The following is a 21741-nucleotide window of genomic DNA, read 5'->3' on the forward strand; positions in this document are numbered from 1 at the left end:
CTACAGTTACAGTTATACTCGGAGTATTTTTCTTTCTCATTTTACTAATTAGCATTACTCTAGTTAAAAAGAGACAGAATGAAGCCTGATATGTCTGAACGTATAATGAAATATAATAAAATATAATGAAATCAGTTTATAAAATTCGATTTGTGTTGCTACTAGTTGACACCGTTGTCATATGTTAACGTAAATATAATAAAACACGACGCTAACCTAAAAACTAATATAACTGTATAATGAATTGTAGTTTTAACTCTTTCGATAATATATGCATTAGATGTACCCTAATTTAAAATAAATTGTATTTGAAAACAGTATTTTTGTTTTCAAATATAATTAATTTATTTAGATTAGAATTATGTTGTATGTTAAAGACAAAATAATCTAAAACTCGGGGTTGATGCGGCAACCTTGTGACGTTTGAGTTTGAGTCTTGACGTACAGGTGACAGATTCTCTGTTTTAGTAAACGGACTATATTTAGGTTGTTTATATTTGAAGTTGCTACAGTTCTGAAAAGCTTACCTATGATTTTTTTATAATATCCAGTGGCGTAGAAATAACTGTATCAATATTTTATTGATTATTGGAATTTAGATGTAATTAAATACAATTTAAAATGATTAGTGACTGTTGGTTATAGAGATACTTTGCATATATTTTTATGTGTTATAATTTACAGACAAATATTACTTTAATTAAAATAATAAATCAAATATATTTCTAATCGTATGTTGCAAATATTGTCAGAATAAGTTTTAGTACCATACCAATTTTAAATTATTCTGTTTACTTTCTTACGAGAGAAACATGATTAATATAAAAATTGTGATCGTTTTTCGATCAATGGGCAATCACTAGTTTAAGTTATTATTATCTATATATTTTTATAAATAAAATATTTTAACTGAAATATATTTTTAGAATTTCATAAATTTTCTGAAATGCATATTTTAGTCATAACTTTTCAGCGTAATATGGGAAATAGCCTTCTATATCTAGCTAATCTATGGCTAGTGTAATGTAATTATTTTTCACTGGAGCCGTCGGAAAATTGAACATATTTTTTAATTACAAAATTATTAATTATTTCATTGTTCATTCTTGCGCCAATTCAAAAGTCATAACTTCACACTAGTGGTATTATAAATTTTACCAATATGTAAATAAACATTTACAAGGCTACCAAACAAATGTCGTCTGTGTTAGTAATAATTACTTATTAACTTATATATCCTGTTTTAATAATTATATTGTTAATTATACACAGAATGTTGTTATTTGGATTTACTCGTTATCTTAAACAAACACCCGTCCAGGTTATTTAACAGATAAACAAAATCTATCCAAATTACAATCCGTTTTTTAATTACTCATTGTATTTATATATCTTAATTATTCGCATACACTAGTAATTGTGGAAACACTTTTACAAGTGTTAACACTATTCTAAGAAGTATTTAGTAAAATTATTGCTCTCGGTTTTGTTAAAATGAGACAGACATATATTAGTTTAATTAAAACTATATATCAAATATATTTCTGATTTTATGTTGAAAATATTGTCAGAATAAGTTTTAGTACCATATCAGATTCAAATTACTTAATTCTTTTTACTTTATTATGAGAAAAACATGATTAATGTAAAAAATTGTGATCGCATTTCGACCAATAGGCGATCACTAGTTTAAGTTATTATTATTGTCTATATATTTTTATAAATAAAATATTTTAACTGAAATATATTTTTAGAATTTCCCATTCTCAAACGCATATTTTGGTCACAACTGTTCATCATAGTAGGGGAAATAGCCTTCTATATCTAGCTAATCTATGGTATAGGTTCTATATCTAGTGTAATGTAATTGTAATTATTTTTAAGTGGAGTCGTCGAAAAATTGAACATATTTTTTTAATTACAAAATTATTAATTATTTCATTATTCATTCTTGTGCCAATTCAAAAGGCACTAATAACTTCACACTAGTGGTATTATAAATTTTACCAATATATAAATAAACATTTAAAAGGCTACTAAACAAAAGTCATCTGTGTTAGTTATAATTACTTATTAAACTTAAATATCCTGTTTCAAATTATATTGTTAATTACACACAGAATGTTGTTATTTGGATTTGCTCGTTATCTTAAACAATCAGCCGACCAGATAAACAAAATCCATCCAAATTACAATCCGTTTTTTAATTACTCATTACATTTATATAACTTATTATTCTGAGTAATTGCGCATACACTTTTACAAGTGTTAACACTATTCTAAGAATTATTTAGTAAAATTATTGTTCTCAGTTTTATTAAAATGAGAAAAACATTAGATATCTAAATTAAAGACAATGACTCAATTTTATTTAGTTTATATAATAGTGAAAATTAAAATATAAAAAGTGGGAGAAATGTAACAATTAAGACCATGAATTGATAAAAAAAGCATATCAACAGATTGAATTACTAATTACTTTTTTAAGAGCGGTATCAATTATGTATTACAACTCACCATTTTTTCAGATAGCCACAAAATACTACTAAATATAAATGGCGTATATTAAATTGAAAAACGGGTCTTTATAAGTTATTTTAATCAGCTTAATAATCAATAAATTTTATAGATCAACTAAATTTGACGTTTTAAATCAGCATTAGGATTACTAATTATTATCGAGTCTAGGGATAATAAACAGAAACTAAATGAATTATATACGTTTATTACATTATTTATTAAAATAAAAGTCACCGCTTGCTTAGATATATTTATTTATTTTTTTTAGGTTTCAGTCACATATTTTGGTTCATACAATTTGGGGAAGTATATGTAGTATATATTGTACGCAATAAATGACCCCATTAAGGCACCAGCGATGACATCTGATTAAAATATAGAGATAAATTGGGTTAATAAGATTAACATTGGCATAAATATATAGATTCCAAGAATTAATTATTATCTTTTTTTGTTCATTTATATTGTAACTTGTAAAAAATTTACAAGTTTGTTCAATTGTGGCGACCGCCACGACCCTTTAGGCCACCATGCATTCAGCTACAAGTTTAAAGGTTGGCAGCGCCGGTGGATTGGTACCATGCAGTTCTAGGCTATAAAAGACCATCACGATGACGTCTCGCTCTATGACGTATCCCTTGGCTCCAGTCTCAAACCTCGGTCTCCAGTTCGACCGCAGATTTCAATGGTCTGCCCAAATCCAGTACGCTATTTGCAAAGGAAATGGCAGCCTATTATTTCCCCTACTCTGCAGAAAAAGCAAACTCCCAATCCCACAGAAAGCGACTCTGTATAATATGCTAGTCCGTCCATTCTGCCTCAATGGAGCACAGGTGCAGTACAAGTATGTCTGACAAAGACAACCTGAACTATTCCGAGTGTGTGTTCCAATCCAAAAAAGTCCGTGCGTTACTCAGAGCCCCATGGTTTATGAGGAACGTCAACACACACCTCGAATCAGGCATCCCGTTTGTGAAAAATGTCATAAACATGCTCAGTGTCAGGTTCTCCATAGGAACCTTAGCATATGATAACACCTTAATAAAATCACTACCCGTCCAGAAACCCCGGTAGTAAACAGACTACGACAGTCCCAGTCGTAACCCAGTGTCTCTGTCGCTCGCAAAACAAGCATATCCCGAATCTGAAGCGACATCAGCCGAAGACCATTTGGTTCTAGCTGGTCAATCTAGAAAACGAAAAAAAAAACGTCCCGCTCTCTTTTCATTTCTCCACCAACTTGTAACAGTACCACTTTCACAGCGTACTTCATTCACCTTAACCTAATAGCCTGTCAATTCTCTGGTCGACCACATGTATCATTCAGTGTTAAAATAAACAAGTTTTCTTCAACCAGTGTTTTCAGTTCTCGTGCAAATTCCTTTCCAAAAATAGTAGTGAGTGTTCGGACAAACAATCGTATCGACAGCCACACATTTCGACCGACCGACCGACCGACCTGACGAACATTCCTACACAATAAGCTTGCAGAGCACCATCTAGTTATTAAGGTAGTACTAAAAACTCGACGCCACTGTATGTGTTAATTCCTCTTTCATAAAAACATCCAAAACTTGACATTCGAAGTGTACTGTTAACGATGGAAAAAAATGTTGGCTAAAAATTCATTTCTTGTAAGAAAAGTTCAAATTGATTCCAAAATAGTAAATAAAATCGAATATAAACGTAAAAAAATAATCCATGGAACGTCCAAAAACAGCATTGACCGACAAGGTCATTTTGGATTGAATGTTGGATTCGTGGCTTTTGTCAATCACATATAAACAATCGCAAACAAATTTACGTCAACGTCCCAGCAGGATTCGAACCCGCGATTATCGCAGCAGTATAGTACGTAGAGAAAACAAGAATTTAACGTAACGTAATATTTTGACATTTGTGCGCATCGTATCTGTACTCAATTAAAAAATACTCAATTTTTAAATTAATTAAGAATGGATACATTTTTCTAACGACTTTTTATAGGTTTAAGAAAAATATTTAATTCGTTGCCAGATATTTTTATGATTTTTTATAATATGCAAGATGCTAAATTTTATTCATAAAAAGAATCAAATTATTTCAGTAAGGCTGTATTTTTTATATGATGTTATTTAAATACCAAAATACGTACAATTAATTTGTTACACAATAATTCTATTGTTAAATAATAAGGAACACTGATTACGTCCGGAAAATAAAATAGGTATGTTGAAAGAGTGCTGTAAGTAGTGGTGTCAGGCGCCGAGAAAAATATGGATTAAGTACCAAAATTGTATCAAAAATCTTAAAAATTAAGTATCCATTTAAAAAGTTTATTGAAAATAATTTTTTTATATAATGTTAAAGTTTATATAATGTTTTTTTATAATGTTAAAGAAATATTAAAATCTGTATATCGATATTAAGCCTATCAAAAGTCCTTAAAAAATTATCCATTCTTAATTAATTTAAAAATTGAGCATTTTACCGCTGTACCGTGTGCTAACCGCAAGAGTGAAAGAGATGATATGTCAAAAGAACATCTTATCTGAAATTCTCTTTCAAAACCTTTGGGAGCTCTTAGATTAGTAGGAGAAGCGCACTGTCGCCTTGACCACTGCGCCAATCAAGCAGGCAAGTGATGTTTTAAATAGAATTTCAAATATTTTTGTGTTCCGATTAATCCGATTAATATAATAATATAATTAATAATTATAAATGAAACTTTAAAACTTTAAAACTTGAAAACTTTGATTACTTCCAAACTCGTAAAACAATAAATTCAAATTATTAACTGAAACTGATCTAATCAGATGCAAAAATTCACAAAATATCTTAGGTTTACAAAAGAATAAACATTTTCCACCTAAACACGCTCAAATACAGTCAGCTCAAGTTCAAATATAAATTATTTCACTACCCTGTTTGCCAAATTTAGCACCCTCTAACAACTCACTCCTCAAGCGTCAAAAAACATTTGGTGGAAAACGATTTTCAATAAACAAAAAAGTAATAAACTCAAATTATGAAGGAAACTTTGAAACTTGATTTAATTAGATGCAAAAATTCGTAAAAAATCTTAGGATTATAGAAAAAATAAACATTTTCCACCAAAACCCGCTAACAGGTCTATTGAAAAGTCCCCGGCCTGGCACATAGATGGCCCTACTAGAATTCTCTACGTGTTTTAGTTAGCAATAACCCTCAGAAGATGCGTGCATACATTTAACAGCTGTCGGATCATTAGTTTGTGAATTATAGCATTTTGAGTGAAGCAAATTTTGTTATTGTGAAAAAATGGATAAAAATGAGCTTAGCGTGTTGATAAAATATTGCTTTTTGAAGAGAAAAATACAGTTGAAGTAAAAATTTGGCTTGATGCCGAGTTTCCGGAGACTGCCCCAGGAAAATCAACCATCAAGAATTTGAATCTGAAGAAGACGTAGTGAAATAAGCACTGAAGACGGTGAACGCAGTGGACGAAACATGAACACGATGAACCCGCTCCAAACCGTGGGAAAACGCAACAGTTGGCTGGCAAAGTTATGGCGTCTGTATTTTGGGATGCGCATGGAATAATTTTCATTGACTACCTTGAAAAGGGAAGGATCATCAACAGCGACTATTACATATCGTTATTGGACCGTTTGAAGCAGGAAATCGCTGAAAAAAACGGCCGCATTTGGAGAAAAAGAAAGTGCTGCTTCACCAAGACAATGCACTGTGTCACAAGTCAGTGAAAACGATGACAAAAATCCATGAATTGGGCTTCGAATTGCTTCCTCATCCACCGTATTCTCCAGATCTGGCCCCCAGCGACTATTTCCTGTTCTCAGATTTCAAAATGAATGCTCGCTGGGAAGACATTTTCGTTGAATGAAGGTGATCGCCGAGACTGAGGCCGATTTTGAAGCAAAGGACAAATCGTACTACAAAAATAGTATCGAAAAGTTGGAAGGTTGCTATAATCAGTGTATCGCCCTTGAAGGGAATTATGTTGAATAAAAAAACTTATTTTGCCAAAAAAATGTGTTTTACTATAGTAGGCCGTGGACTTTTCAATAGACCTATTAAAACACACCCAGCTCAAGACCAAATATAAATTTTGTTTGTTTCAATTGTCTACTGACTCCTCAGGCCTCAAAAAATTTTTTAAAAAAATAACGATTTTTAATAAACGAAGTAATAACCACCATAAGAATAAATTTTGTTGAAATTCCAGGAAAGCACTATTGTGATGGTATTTAAAAATTGGTGTTAGTTGGAGTAAGCATATTGAAGTTAGAAGATATTATAATGAAAATCAAGACCATTTTTGCCACACTAGAACCATCTTTTCCGAAATTTTTTTTCATTTTGATTTTGAGTTTTGAGATTTTGAGTCCAAAGGAAACAATCTGTAATAATTCATACTCTTAATAGATTACCCTGATAAAAATTAATTCTTGGTTCTAACAAAATAGTTGATGTTAAAACTGGGTTTATTATTTTAATTTGTTTCACTATGTATTACCTGAATAATGATGATTATAATCACAAGTACGGCTAACAGCAATTAGAATGGCGATGATTAACGGAAAACTACATAGGAGACACCTGAAACCCTTTCCCCTTATCGGCTCCCTAATTTTCAATAGATAAAACATTCTGATAGTCATGAAGAACATCCCAGAAAAAGCAAAAGTTGTATGGGCACTGGGGAAGCTTTTCCTCCCTATAATATATATCGTTTTTACTTTACTTAAATATTACTAGGTATGAGAGTTGTAATTACCATCCATGTGACTTTTGTATTCTCCCGTACAGTTATCTATATCCGTGCCATATCCATCTGGAAAGCACCTAATAAAAAAATTTGGTCTAGGTCTTCCAACTAATAATTTTAAAGTAACTGTTAGCACAGCATTCAGGGCATATATTAAGGATAAAGCATACATTCCTTAAATTATTGAGAAAATATTAGTTTTATTTAATTCTTAGGCCTCCTCCACACAATTAATATTACTGGTTACATACCTTTTTTTCAATAAATCAGTCATTTTAATAGCACGTATTAAAATAATACTGATGTTGGCCTAAAGCCGCCCTTGACTAAACATATTATTATTATAATACTTATTTTCTTTAACTGAGAGAAGAATTTTTTAGAAGAAGCTCTCTTAATGTCATTAAAAGGGACTTCAGAAAAAAATTGCAATTGGTTCAATACCCGTATGCGCAATTCATTGGTAAGCTTTAAAATAAGTTAAAAAAGGAATGAGAAATTCACGAATTTGAAACGAAAATTTGCGAATTATTTAAGTTAGTAATCGAAGCTCAGAGCTCTACAAACAATTACAAAGCGTTGATGCCAACATGCAGTAAAAATTAATCACTATATAAAACAATTGTCTCTCTAGGAAAACTATACTGTAAGCAAAAGAAAAATAGAAGTAAATAGGCAGTGTAAATACATATAGAAATGGAAAGTATGTAGGAATAATATCAGGATATATTGAAATTACAATTTTTTAATTTGCTTTTATTTTCAATAAAATATTTAGGTGTATTTCACAAAGCATAAGGATATACACTATATATATGGAACTACAAGTCACAAAATGAAAAATAAATCTTTACTGCAAATTAATGTGGAAAAGTAGCATACACTCATGAATTGGACTTATGGACTAGGAATACTTTGGGAATATGGATTTATATAATTAACTTATAAGAATAAATGTAGTGATATACTATTTCGGTAGGTTTATAAAATAGGCCCCAATGAATAATGTACCAAAAAGGTAACATAAACATAAAATTTCGTTTATATATTTTTTTGTCATTAACATATAATAAAACCTCAATGCACCTACTAATTCATAATTAGTTAAGTTATAACATAAAACCATACTTTAGAATAATCTATTTTTCCATGAATATAAAATTTTAACTCATAACCTAATAATATTGAAACGTTATCTATCTCTCAATAAAATAACTATGGAAGTCTACATAATATTGAAAACATACCCTCGATAAACCATATTTGGTAACATTAATCATGTAATGGAGGCATTAATGTTATAAATTACCTTTAACTATATCTTCTATTCGTCTATTGTGAAAATATTCAATTAAAAACATAACAACAGGGCCAACAATAATGACAATAAGTAAGACATTTTTGGGGACTATTGAAGGAACTGATGGATATCGATACATCCATAGTTCATCTTCTTCAATATGACGAATAAAAGGTGCATGACCATGAATCCACCTATAAATTGGAATTACAAACAAGTATATATAATTATTTTTAACTTACAAAAATAATAAATACAAGATGATCCTTAAAGAAATTTCTGATATGTGATCTATATAATCTAGATATTCCATATTGGGACAAATTTAAGTTAAATATAAATTATTCATTTTAGCTATATGTTCTAAGTTTAAATCACAAGAATTTTGACATAACTAATAATGCTTCATATTGACATATAACTACATAAAACTTATATCTTGATAATAATACAAGGTTAAATATAAAGTTTACTCTGATCTGAAAAAAATATATTTAATTTCGAACAAGATTTAAAAAATAACCCAAATCTTAATTTGTTTTTGGATCCAATGGATTCTTTATACTTTTATCATACCCATGGTATTCAATAGTATCCATTAAATATTTTCGAAACACCCTACACTCAATTCCGCACTTTGTACTTTCACATTTTAAACACTCAAACCAACATCCTGGACACTTCTCATTGAGACAATCGCATAAATCAACACCAGTAGAAATATGCCTTCCTCTAAAAATAGGCAAGAATTATGAACAAGACGCATTATATACAAATTAAAACTCACTTATCATCATATATGGCTCCTGCTGGACGTTTTACTGCAGGCGATGTAAATTTCTTGCTTATTTTTCTACGTTCCCTCTGACTTAAATCTGGATTAAATGTTTCCATTGACTTTTCAAAAGATGATGCAGAAATTGCTTTTGAGGCATTTCTAGCAGCTTGTCTACAATCAAAGCATTCAAGATTCCATTAAATTATTAGTAATTATTTATACCTTCTTGTTGTATAACTTGATACCACAGGTGTTGGGGTGGCTTGTGCAGTAGATTTTCTGGCAGTCCTATTTTCCCTTCGAGGATAAGTATATTCCTCATCTGAACTGTCACTCTGCATATTGACTACTCTTGTAGTTTGAGGTGCTGGTTTAATTTAGATATAACTAATAAACAAATACTTCTAGAAAAACAACCTACAAACCTAACCTCACACTTAAATCTTAAATGTCATAAGAAAGATTTCTTCTTTTTGATACTATGTTTACTAGAACACTAAAAAACATACAAAAACACTACTAAAATAAAACACTTTCAAAAATATAGGCTAGTATTTAATACATAACTAATTATACATTTTATAAATATCTTCAGTAAATAATTTGTATCAGTGTTTGTACTTCAATTAGAGATATAGCGTTTTTTTATTACGTAGAAGGTTTCATGTTTTATACATAGACTCTTATTTTACTAAGTCTTAGAGCCTATATTAAATAAACAATGGATCTGTATATATTAAATGATTGTTAATGTGAAAAATGATGTGATGTTATGAAATAAATTGAAAAGCCTAAATTTTACTGCGCCTATTATTATATTTGACACAAGATAATAATCCACTAATGAAAAAAGTATAACGATCTACTGGCCCGTTGGTTTAATTAAACCTGAGTGCCCTATTAATTGGAATAGGTTAGATCTAGTTGAAATATAATGAAACAAAGAAGTTTTGTTACACTTAATCATATCGCATTAAAACACGACCAAGCTATTTATTGATCAGTCCACATCCAATCTGGAACAGGCGCATTAAGGTCCTGTTGCATCCCTAATTCGCCCGCGCCAGCACAGAATCACAATTCAAACGCTTAAAACGGGTCATCTTGCTGTGATAAAACAATTAGTAACTGAAAATTGGTATCAAACCGTCGATCCGTTAAATAACAGAGAGTTTGTATTGTTCTGGTCAATTATAATTCAGCATATTCCGTTCAGAAAAACTTAAATAGTCGACAACCAACTCTGCAAGTGTATTTACGTTTCTTGTGACCTTGATTTAGCCCAAGTGAGGGAAATACTGTGATCTTATCGAAACAAGTGATGCATTTTAGTAGAAAATAAACGAAATTAGCACATGGTGGAGGCCTCGAACGACGATATGTCGTCTGCTGACATTCCTTCCTCTACACCCAGCGACATGCCCAATTTAATAGCCCCGCAAACGCCAGTTTTGAGTGTGGCTTGTCGTATCTTACGGTCACCTAGTCACGAAAGTGTTACAACGGATCTATCGTTGTTCTCCGTTAGCTCTGTGGATTCTACGACTGGAGGAAAGCGACTTTTAAGCTTCTCGAAATGCGACCGAGGACATAGCCCAAATCCTGACAGCAGAAATCAAAACAGGTAATTTTGACATATCAGTTGTTTTGCTTAACGATTGTTTTTGTTTTTATTGTCGCTTACTGCGAAATTTGAACTGTTATTGCATTTTTAAACTTATGCAATTGAATATATCCAGAAATATGCAGAATAAAATATAAAACCGATAAAATCTAGAGTTAAATCTAACAATTTGTATCCAGTATTTCTAGGCGCCTAAAACCGGATAGCGTAAAAAAGGGCACCTGCTAAAAATTAATTTACATTAAAATGTATAGTTGTGTTATCATAGATAATGTGGTTTGACTTGCTCAGGTGAAAGTTTCAAAATTATTTGTTTATTAGTTTATTTGTTATCAAAAAGTTTTAACAAACGATGAATAAAACCTCTCTAACAATTTGCAAAATCTAATTTTTGTCCTAAAATATGGCAGTATTGGCTTATTATAACAAGTGATAAGTTATGTACGCTGAGTTTTATTTATAACTAATAACGGTTTTGCTTTCTTGAATATTTTTATTAAACTAGCTCCTAGATAACAAGGGTCATGCCAAGATATTTGGTTGTATTTTGTTATATATATCGTTGGGATAAATTTCTGATATATGGATAGTGGCTTGGGCTTGATTCTTTTGTTGGTGAAATCAATATGCACTAATTAATTTTGATTAATTTTGTTTCGCAATTTTTCTGTCCAGCATTATATTTCGGTAATGGCTGTTTATAAATTTTCGGTTGATTAAGTATTGTTATCTGCAATAATTTGGATTGCAGTATTGTCTACAAATACAGTAACAACATTTTCATTGAATGCAGGCAAGTCTCGAGTGTATATCAGATAAGGTACTACAACGGAGCAATATAATAAATAATAAAAGTAACTGGAGAGTTTAAGTTGATTTATTTTACATTTTAGACCTGCTGATATACCTGAAATTTTATGGTTTGAAGAGGAGACAGAACTGATACGAAGCTGCGCGGCTCTTTCGTCAGCTGTGGGCCTTCAGAAGAGTTTCAGCACCAGCGATATTAGTCAACTACCATCTCCGGAAGACAGACCTACTTTGCAAGGCCTTCGAAATGCCATCTCAGAATTGGCGTTAAACTCTTTACAGCGTAGCGGGTTCCTTCTTGAAAACGCCAGACTTGACCATACTTCCAGGTAAGAAAGGTCCAAAGAGAACTATTATTTTTACAAAGAAAAACATTCATGTTTTCAACTGCCAGAAAAAATTGTAGTCCATCTAGTAATTAAAGAGCATCTGGCTTTTCATGGAGCTGAAGTTGTGGCAATTCCCAGGCCTTAAAACAAATCTTTATTATGCTGTGAAATATATGAAGGTAGTTTGATAAGTTAGTAACTTTTTGAATTTTCCGCGAAGTTAATTTAAATGCATCACTGTTGTCATCAACAGCCATCTATTAGTAGACTACTGTGATATTTTGAGCGAGCTGTTTCATTTAATTCGTGTTTGACAACCATTGACAATAGCTAACCTCTTGAATTTTAACAAAAATGGAGAAAAAGTAATTTTTTGCGTGCTTGGTAATGCTTGGTAATTAGCCGCCTGTGATTATTTCCTGTTACTAAACCTGAATAAATAGCTAGGGGATAAGATATTTGAGTGGAATTAATGGAGTGGAAAGTTTTTAAAAATTTTCAGTTGAATATTTTGAACACCTTGAGAAAACCTATTATATGGAAGAAATAAAAAATGTAGAAAGTATTAAATATATGACTTGTCTCGATACAAGAGCCAGTACAGAAAAGAGGAAGTCCCGTCCCGAATCATAAGTGATTCGTGAAAGAAACAAGATTACGTTAAGAAATAAAAACGTTTTATTGTTGAAAAAATATCTTTCATTCAAAAAGTTAAAACTTATTAAGCAGCCCTCCTACCATATTCTCTCAATGGTTTTCTCAAATATTACTGTTTATTCTATATTACATAGAAATATATTTTAGTCTATATATTTTATTGTGCTCTTTCCACTTCATATTTAATATCCGATCTCATATCTAAATATTGAGAACTTATTTGATACGGCAGTGTTATTAAGTTGCAATAAGTCTATTGGTAAAATTGATAGTGACAAATTTGAGCTCATTTAGTTTTATTCGGCATAGCTTGGTCCAGTCTATTATTTTATCAGTAGTTACTTGAAGCCTCTCTATAGATACTTAATGACTCTTGCCCCCTCTAAAAGCCTTGATAAATTTAGGCATATCACTATTATAGAGCAGATAAGGGATAGGACTAAGTATTTGGAACACTCCTGATGTATTTCTTTTAATTCTGAATATTTATTTGTTATTTAATTCTCATGGGCCTCTTGGAGATATAGATATTCTATGAACCTAGTAGATTTTCGACACATGCAGTGGTATATTTTAAGTAAATCTTAATTTTCTTAGTAAATCCTGAATTCGAAATTGAAGGAGTACCTTGAACATTGGTGCTATAAACGCCTAATAATGTTAGGAAATTGAATATTTATTCAATGTTGGTAATAATGATGATATAAAAACAATTTTTTCCATGTTTAATATTTAGGTACTTAGTGTCAAGGCATATTCTATTTAAAATTATTTCTTCTTTTGATCATTAATTAAAGAAAAACCGTAGCACTTACATAATTAACATAGCATATCATAGTTGATTATTTATTACCTTAAGCAAAAAAACTGAACACAGAAAAAGGAAATTGTCTGTTATTTCGATTGTTTGTCAAGGAAACAGTGACTGATCCATCGCCATCGTTGGCTTCGTAGTGAAGTAAGTAAACTGTAACGAATCTAGGAAGCCCTAGGAGAGTGTATTATCGCCCCTAAAAGCGATTGAATCATTTAGTGCTAAATGCAGATTCTCAACTCATAAATGCAACTTTATATCAAAATTTCATTGAAATTTATAAAATACTTTTAGCATTTACGGATTTTGTATAAATTTTTATCTATATAGAAAACACGAGTCATGTGTGACAACCAATTTCAACATCGTTTTGCTGAGGTATTATTCGAAAGAGTCAGTAACTTTTTCTCGCAGTCAAATGAAAATGATATTGTATCCGATAGATATGATATTTCGAAAAAAATGCTTAATGGAATAAAGGCCAAGAGGTCGTCATTTAAGACCGTCACCCACAAACTACAACAAATTGTAAAGAATTCTTTTCAGGCACTGAAAATAAAATACAACACATTCGATTTCTTTATACTGCTATTGCATATATGACCAAATAAAATAATATTGCGATTAGATAGCGATATCTATGTTAATAGTGATAAGGCGAAGTATCGATATAAGCAATTGTTAAACAACCTAACCTTACTATTAAGTTCAATTATTTTGAAATTTCGCAAATTTTTCGCAAATTTCTCAAATTTCGCATTGAAACAGGTCCACTTATTATTATCATTCAGTTATTACTATATACAAACGCTAATTATAATATAGAACTATCAAAATTGTATTCTCGACATTTTTTATTTGATTTCAAGGAATCTCATGTCGAAACCTGCATCAAACACTCTTAAATATTTGTGGTATTCCATCATACTACTATTGTTGCTTTTAATTGCAAAATTTAATTTAAAATGCAAAGAACGGCCTGAATGACTACAAAAATTCGAAGACAATGGATAGCAAGACTTATTGGCCGGAACTTCAGTTTAAACTCAAAACAAAGAATTTTTAGGCAGCTTACCAATTGATAAAAGGAAAATGGAAAGGGTTTTCCGGAAATGTCATTTCGAACTGTTTTAACATCGCGGTATTATTGGTTGCCAACCCAATAAGGAAATTTTCTATTCTAAGCACAAAATGTTGAAGAGAACAAATTTGAAGTCCATAAGTAGCCATAAAGTCTTGTTGTGTATATGATGGGATTAGCAAGGTGTAACGTATTATAATCTGACATGACAAAGCTCGGTTTCAGAAGGTTTCACACCTAATATACTCACCAAACATAGCACCCTCTGATTACCACTTATTCCGATTGATGCAACATCTCTTATTAAATACTGAAAAAATGTCAAAATGCATCGATGATTGGATGAGTATTTTGTAATAAAACATCAAATTATCAAAGGCCTGTACTTCACTAAAACATTCATAGTATTTTGTTGTACAAATATATTACTCAATTTTTCACACTCAACTCCATCCAGCTTCCGATCTATTTAACAGTATTTAATTCAGGAAATCATAATGATCCCAAAACCTGGGAAGTCACCAAACGAAATACAATCCTATAGACCTATATCACTGCTGCCAGTAATATCTAAGGTTTTGAAAAACTCCTGTTGAAAAGAATAAAACCGATCATAGAGAGAAAAGACCTAATACCAACACACCAGTTCGGGTTTATTAACAAACACTCAACAATTGACCAGGTCCACAGAATAACAGATGTTATTGAAAAAGCCTACGAAAGTCAAAAAGTATGCTTAGCTATATTATTAGATATAGCACAAGCCTTCGACAAGGTTTGGCATGAAGGCCTTGTTCATAAACTACAGAAAATGCTACCAAAACAACACACCGAACTATTAAAATCATACATTACAACCAGAATCTTTAGAGTCAAGAAAGAAGAAGCTTACTCTACAATAAAACAAGCTAAAGCAGGTGTACCACAAGGAAGTGTACTGAGACCAATGCTTTATCTACTTTACACTTATGATATACCACAAATGGAAAATATCACGATGGCTACATTTGCTGATGATACTGCGATTATAGCTGTCGGAGACAATAGTGCAGAGGTCTCACGAAAATTACAACAGGCAAGTGACAATATAAATAATTGGACAAAAGCTTGGAAAATAAGAATTAATGAAAGTAAATCTGTACATGTGGAGTTCACCTATAAACAGACCGTACAAGCACCAATAACATTAAATAACACTATCATTTCATATAGCAACAACGCTAAATATCTTGGAATGAATCTCGGTGCAAAACTTCGCTGGAAGGAACATATAAAGAAGAAAAGAAAAGAACTGGAATTGAAATATAGGAAAATATACTGGCTAATTGGAAGAAAATCACAATTATCAGTACATAATAAATTGCTATTATATAAGCAAATATTGAAACCTATATGGACATACAGAGCTCAATTATGGGAATGTTCTGCAAAGAGTAACATTAATAAAATACAAATTTTTCAGAACAAAGTCCTGAGAAGTATTGTGGGTGCACCCAAATACTATAGGACTGATTACCTACATCGAGACCTTCAGATACCTACAGTCAGTCAAGAAATCAAGAGAATTGCAAGGGGGTACAAGGAAAGACTCCATTCTCATACTAATATTGATATATTGCAATTTTTGGATACCACCAGAACAGGACACAGACTAAAAAGAAACAAACCATCTGATCTTGTGTAGTGTTGTGCAGTGAGGAGCATATAATAAAAAATAGAACAGTGACATGTAAGAAAATTTTTTCACCAGAGACTGAGATAGGGCCGATGGGTCCTCTTAGTTATATACCTACATTTAAGTTAGCATAAAGACAAATTGTCGGTTAGACGGAAACGACTAGTAACGATGTATTAATCAAATAATTAAAATAATTTAAAAAAGTATTTAATTCTATTATAATCGTGTTTTATTTTCTTAAAATATAATAAAAGTGATAACCATGTAGAATAGAATTTATTATTATCTTTTATCGTATGGAAGTCCAAGCTTTGTGTTAAACATTATTAAATATATCAGTAACAATAAATTATAATGTATATATAATAGCGATCTTTTAATCCCTGTTATTATATGGAACTAGATGTTTATTGTATTTGCGATTAAATTCCTTAAAAATGAAAACAATAAATGTTTTAGATCATGTTCCACGTGGGTAGCCGTTGGCGATATTGCATCCACCTCTCAGCTGCCCTCGCCACATGGGGGTCAGTCAAGCAGTACTACCCAGCCTCCAGCAAGCACTCCACCTCCTCCAGCGTTTACTGCAGCCGATTTTATACGATCAGTAAACAAAAAGGTACTCACAAGCGTACACATGCGATGAATTTTTTCATCACTGTACTATTCTAGGTGAGACAGAACTACATTAGACGACGTCTGCTGACTACTTACAAAGCCCTGGAGCGTTTGTCACAAAGCGAGTTTAACTTGGACCGTTTGGAAATCACACCATCTACTGCTCAAGCTAGCATCGATTCGGCCAATCAATCTGTTGTTGTTGCTGGTTAGTCACAAACGTTATTTAATTTTACGCATTAAGTTGATTTTCAATTACGCTTTCTGGGTGCACGTATTTAATTATAGTAAGTTGTTGAGGTCTATTGAAGCTGTTCAATATTTTCATAAAGCGCTGGAGCATAAGCGCGGCAGCTCCCAAAAAAATCTCTTCTTGTAATAGTGATGTAATTCTTGTTATAATAATGCAATGGAAGTGTGATCCATGGAAGTAACGACGCGGATATGTGTCGAAGTGTAGGTTTCGCTGCATTTAGTCCATCGCCGTATGGCCCGCATATGATATCGGATATTTATATCGGAATTTTACGCGACTTTCTTAAGCGCCAGTTAAAAATAACAATATTAATTACTGTGGCTATAGAAGTGGTCTTTAATTTAATTAATTAATCTTACATGCGGATATTATAATTAAGAAAGCAGCAGAGGGAAAAGTACCACCCGTAAATTTAGTAGACATTTATTTAAAAAATAAATGGTTTTGCGGATGTAACAAAAAGACGCGTTGTAATGATTTCTTTGCTTACTTTTTGGTGGCGATAATGCTTGGACGAAAATAGAGGTCACCGATTTAGAGCACTTAAGTTTGAAAATAAAAAGTTCATGTCTTTTCTACACTTTAAAACTCTAAACCCTAAAATATATCTTCATAGTTGCATGGAATATGCATTACTAGGGTCATATTATGGCTCAATTTGATTCTATGTATTGGATAAATATATATAAATAATAAATATATATATATATATATATATATATATATATATATATATATATATATATATATATATATATATATATACAGCAATGTTATATATGTCAAAGAAAATGAAAGTTTTATCAAAACCTATAAATTGCATTAAATTGGACTTTCCAGAATCTGATTCTAGAATTCGGCTGAACTAAATGCACCTAAGGAATGCAGTATTTAAAGGAGGTGCGTTTAAAAATACAGAACGATCTGTTACAGTGTATGCTAGAAGTTCAAAAATCAAACCTACTGGAATTACGTTATCAATAATTTAAAAATTTTGAACGCAGTATTATTATTCAAGTTCGAAATAATATTGATAGCATCATTAATAAATCATTAGTTATAATAAGTCATGAACCACCAGAAAATAAACACATAATTTCTGCTTTAGAGGGACGGGATGTTATGATAAATTGTGCAAAAAATAGTGAATTTTCCTTCAACATTCTGTTTTTTATTACAAAAATTTAAAGTTAAACCGTTATTTCACCGACTACCTACAATAATATTTGTACCAAATACATTTAAAATTATGTTTATTATCACTCGCGAGTAAACTTTAAAGTAAAAACAGAAAATATTAATAGTTATTTGTTTATAAAATATAAAACCAGGTAATTCTTTTTCTGTTTTTTTTTCGCTAAAAAAACAGGTTATTTACTATTCACTAATAAGTATTGGCTATTTGATGCTATACATTTGTTATACAAATGGATTTAAGAAAAAGTATTATTAAAACCTTGCCCATTCTTCAGACAAGAAGTACGTATGATGACAGAAAAGTACTATTCTTGAAATACTAGCCTTAAATGACATATACCACCGATCAGAGCAAATGAAGCAACTTTTCAAGTATCTAGTAGATGAAGAAGAACTTTTGTGAGCGCGTCCAAATATTTTTCGAGGAATGTGAACGAATATAGCTGTACTGAAAAAATATTTTTATAATTTTCAGTTATGATTTTCTAAAAATTATATTTCCAAGTTAGAATTCGAAAAAGAGCCTTTTTATATTGCCAATTTTATATACCAAACCAAACCAAAATGAAAAATATGACGGCGGAAAAAAATACGATGACTTTTATTGACATTGAACACTTTTCCTTCATATCTTAAGGTCACATTTTTTACCAACTAAGATGTAACTGGGCAGGACCGGATATTTTGCATTCTTACTTAATAAATAATCATATGTTAAACATAAAATTATTGATTTACCAGCAAGATTAGAATCCGCGATTATCACAACAGTAGAACCTTCCTGTCACCTCGACCACTGCGTCAACCAATACGACGCTAAGGTGCTTTAATTAGTCTAAAATATCGGACATACTAGATAAAATATAAATTGCTGTTTTAATTTTTTATAAAATAAGATGTACCAGACAACTATTTTAGAGAATAAATTGTTGAAGAGAACAATGGAGTTACCTGTAACCGGAATGACGAAAAAATATGATGCAGGTCCATATTTTTACCACAGTCTATTTCTGGAGAATCCCTGCATGCACAGAAATATTTCAATTTGCAACGTTGCCAGTTATTGAAACATATACGTATATTTGAACAGTATAATTAAAATAAAATAAATTATTTTGAATTCACAAGTAAACCTAATACCATAGAACCTAATATTTGTATTGTAAAAATGTAATATAAAGGACCTTCTATAAACATATAATATTAAAAGAATTTTGCAATAAATAAACACTACAATATCAAACCAAAATTATAGTTCTGGTGAATTATTCGTATACTTGAAGAGTATAATATATATTCTCGAATTCAAAAATGAACTAAAATATCACTTGAAACTCAAGTTTAAATTTAACTTAGAGTTTACTGCTTAGTATTTTAAGTTCATATATTATGTCTAAGTATTTTCGCCTTTTATAAACATATTTAATTTTAATATGAAAATGATAAAATAAAACAACATGTAAGGTAACAAATATAATTTATTTAACAATATATAAAAAAGTGCTATTTTTAGTACCTCTCAATTCATTGCATTTCGTTTTTGCAAAGAATGCAATTCAAATCGAAATGTATTAAGCCTGTATTTAGAATATACAAGTATACTTTCATGGCTATATTCATTTAACATTTCATATTGTCTTTCATTTATTATGATTAACATAAAATCTTCTTTATTTAAAGTAGGGTAGGTACTCAGACACTTGTGTCTTATATAAAACACATCCTGTGTTTTTGACCTCTTTTACCCATGTTTCAACACTTGTAGCGTCAATTTTATATTTTGTACCTGTGGAAGTCAATTTGTTTGCTTGCCGAATATTATCTAAATTTATATCAGTCAATAAATCTAATGTTTTAAAATTCCCACTTACTTAAATTAGCTCGGGTTTCATAGAACATAATATCGAATGGAATTTTAGCAGCTAGTTTGGCTACAGACATAATTTTATCGGATTTTAATAACTCTCATCTCTCAGCCTCTGATGCACTTTTATGAATTCCTTATCGATTACACTCAAATTTAGAAGTAGTAATATTTTTACCAAAACAGGTAAACTACCCTTAAAAATCTTTAAGAGAACCTAACTTCAACGATTCTTTTTCAATTTTTATGATCTAGATAACTATACGATCGAAGGGACATCGAGCTATATTTATCAGTACTTTTACTTTCGCAGGGTCAATTATGCTTAAATTATAATGAATTTGCTATAGAATTAAATCTAATTTGCAAAATTAAAATAAGAATTGAATGGACAAAAGTCTGTGAAAAATTAAACGCGTTACAATAGCTTTTTTGACAGTATTCACAAATCCACAATTTATCCATTAGTATCTAGCATTCATAATCAAAATACGGCCAGTACAAGAACAAATAAACTATAAACAACAACATTCTTAACCGTACAAGATAGAGCTCCTAACAGCGTCAGTGTGAAATCCAAAATATCTCTCGATTGCTTCTAAATGGCAACGTAGCAAAATTTGACAGAAGCTATCGAAGTATCGAATAAGAATGTTATCAAATATAATTTATTTTAACATTATAGTACATCTGAAAACTACAGTTCATTATACAGCCACAATAGTTTGTAGGTTAGAGTTATAAACTCTTATCACTATTGCTTTCAAGAATTTTGCATACGTCTGACAACTGGACGACATCTGTTTACGCGTTCGAACCTAATCAGACTGCAGTATGCCTTTTTTTAATTCGAATAAAATGAAAAGGAAAACATTGTCTGATTCTAAAACGAATTTACAAATTGCGGCAGGCAATACATTAAACATCTTGATGACGTATATTCAAAATACTTTGAATAGACTACACATATTCTTCAAAATATTAGGGATTATTTTCAGCATCTAATATAAGAGGACAATAACATTGTTCGAAAACAATAAATCGTTATTAGAAAGCATACAATTATTTTTTTAATATTTCAGGTCCAACTAGATTAGCGGTACCAGGTTCGAGCCCTACACCTAGTAAAAGCCCAACAACCAGTAGCAGCACCAACGCGGCTATGCTTAGAGCGGCCAAGTCGAGAGCGGGTAAAAATTTGCCCCTCACCATCAGAGACGTCGAAAGAGAAAGGGGTAAACCGCTGTCGAAGTACGAGAGGAACATGATGATATTTAACTGGTTGCATACGCTGGACGACACGGCTTTCGTCGAAGGGATTCAGTAAATGATCATCGGCGATCGTTTAGCATAATTCTTAACAGTTGTTGTCTCTTTCTTGCTCGAATATTTAACCATTTAAAATTGATATGTTACGAGAAACATATGTGACTGTTCATCGTTTCAGATTCGAGCTGGAAAATCGTGA

General features: G+C 31.1%; 4 protein-coding genes and 1 long non-coding RNA gene across 8 annotated transcripts in view; 2 read left to right on the top strand and 3 right to left on the bottom strand.

Annotated features, from left to right (window-relative positions):
* Nucleotides 1-2598, bottom strand: part of LOC143196323 (uncharacterized) — a 47908-nt gene extending 45310 nt beyond the window's left edge. Inside the window, exon 1 of the mRNA XM_076403988.1 lies at nucleotides 2518-2598. Coding sequence (XP_076260103.1) covers nucleotides 2518-2520 — 3 coding nt within the window. The 5' untranslated portion in view covers nucleotides 2521-2598. The remainder of the gene's footprint in view (nucleotides 1-2517) is intronic.
* Nucleotides 2599-2757: 159 nt separating this feature from the next.
* Nucleotides 2758-9031, bottom strand: LOC143195582 (phospholipid phosphatase 5). The gene is made up of 5 exons (XM_076402854.1): nucleotides 8810-9031; nucleotides 8577-8761; nucleotides 7277-7441; nucleotides 7016-7216; nucleotides 2758-2885 (listed from the first exon to the last, which is right to left on the bottom strand). Exons 1-5 carry the CDS (start codon nucleotides 8878-8880, stop codon nucleotides 2785-2787), a joined length of 723 nt encoding a protein of 240 aa, XP_076258969.1. The 5' UTR covers nucleotides 8881-9031; the 3' UTR covers nucleotides 2758-2784.
* On the top strand, nucleotides 7620-8177 carry LOC143195602 (uncharacterized). The gene is made up of 3 exons (XR_013005565.1): nucleotides 7620-7730; nucleotides 7902-7970; nucleotides 8046-8177. It is a non-coding gene; the product is annotated as an uncharacterized LOC143195602 (long non-coding RNA).
* Nucleotides 8949-9881, bottom strand: LOC143195587 (ARL14 effector protein). Of its 4 annotated transcripts, none has more exons than XM_076402861.1 (4): nucleotides 9776-9881; nucleotides 9568-9712; nucleotides 9355-9516; nucleotides 8949-9299 (listed from the first exon to the last, which is right to left on the bottom strand). In XM_076402861.1, exons 2-4 carry the CDS (start codon nucleotides 9684-9686, stop codon nucleotides 9098-9100), a joined length of 483 nt encoding a protein of 160 aa, XP_076258976.1. In that variant the 5' UTR covers nucleotides 9687-9712; nucleotides 9776-9881; the 3' UTR covers nucleotides 8949-9097. The 4 variants fall into 4 exon arrangements, with proteins under 4 accessions (XP_076258976.1, XP_076258977.1, XP_076258975.1 ...); XM_076402862.1 differs by having other exon boundaries at nucleotides 9767-9866; XM_076402860.1 differs by having other exon boundaries at nucleotides 9771-9831.
* Nucleotides 9882-10555: 674 nt separating this feature from the next.
* Nucleotides 10556-21741, top strand: LOC143195576 (uncharacterized). The gene is made up of 5 exons (XM_076402849.1): nucleotides 10556-10969; nucleotides 11863-12108; nucleotides 16798-16957; nucleotides 17011-17164; nucleotides 21356-21741. Exons 1-5 carry the CDS (start codon nucleotides 10701-10703, stop codon nucleotides 21598-21600), a joined length of 1074 nt encoding a protein of 357 aa, XP_076258964.1. The 5' UTR covers nucleotides 10556-10700; the 3' UTR covers nucleotides 21601-21741.

This window comes from Rhynchophorus ferrugineus, unplaced genomic scaffold (assembly GCF_030347505.1).
Source record: "Rhynchophorus ferrugineus isolate W39M unplaced genomic scaffold, kcgeb_rfMv2 rfM4, whole genome shotgun sequence".
In the NCBI taxonomy this organism is placed as follows: Eukaryota; Metazoa; Arthropoda; class Insecta; order Coleoptera; family Curculionidae; genus Rhynchophorus; species Rhynchophorus ferrugineus.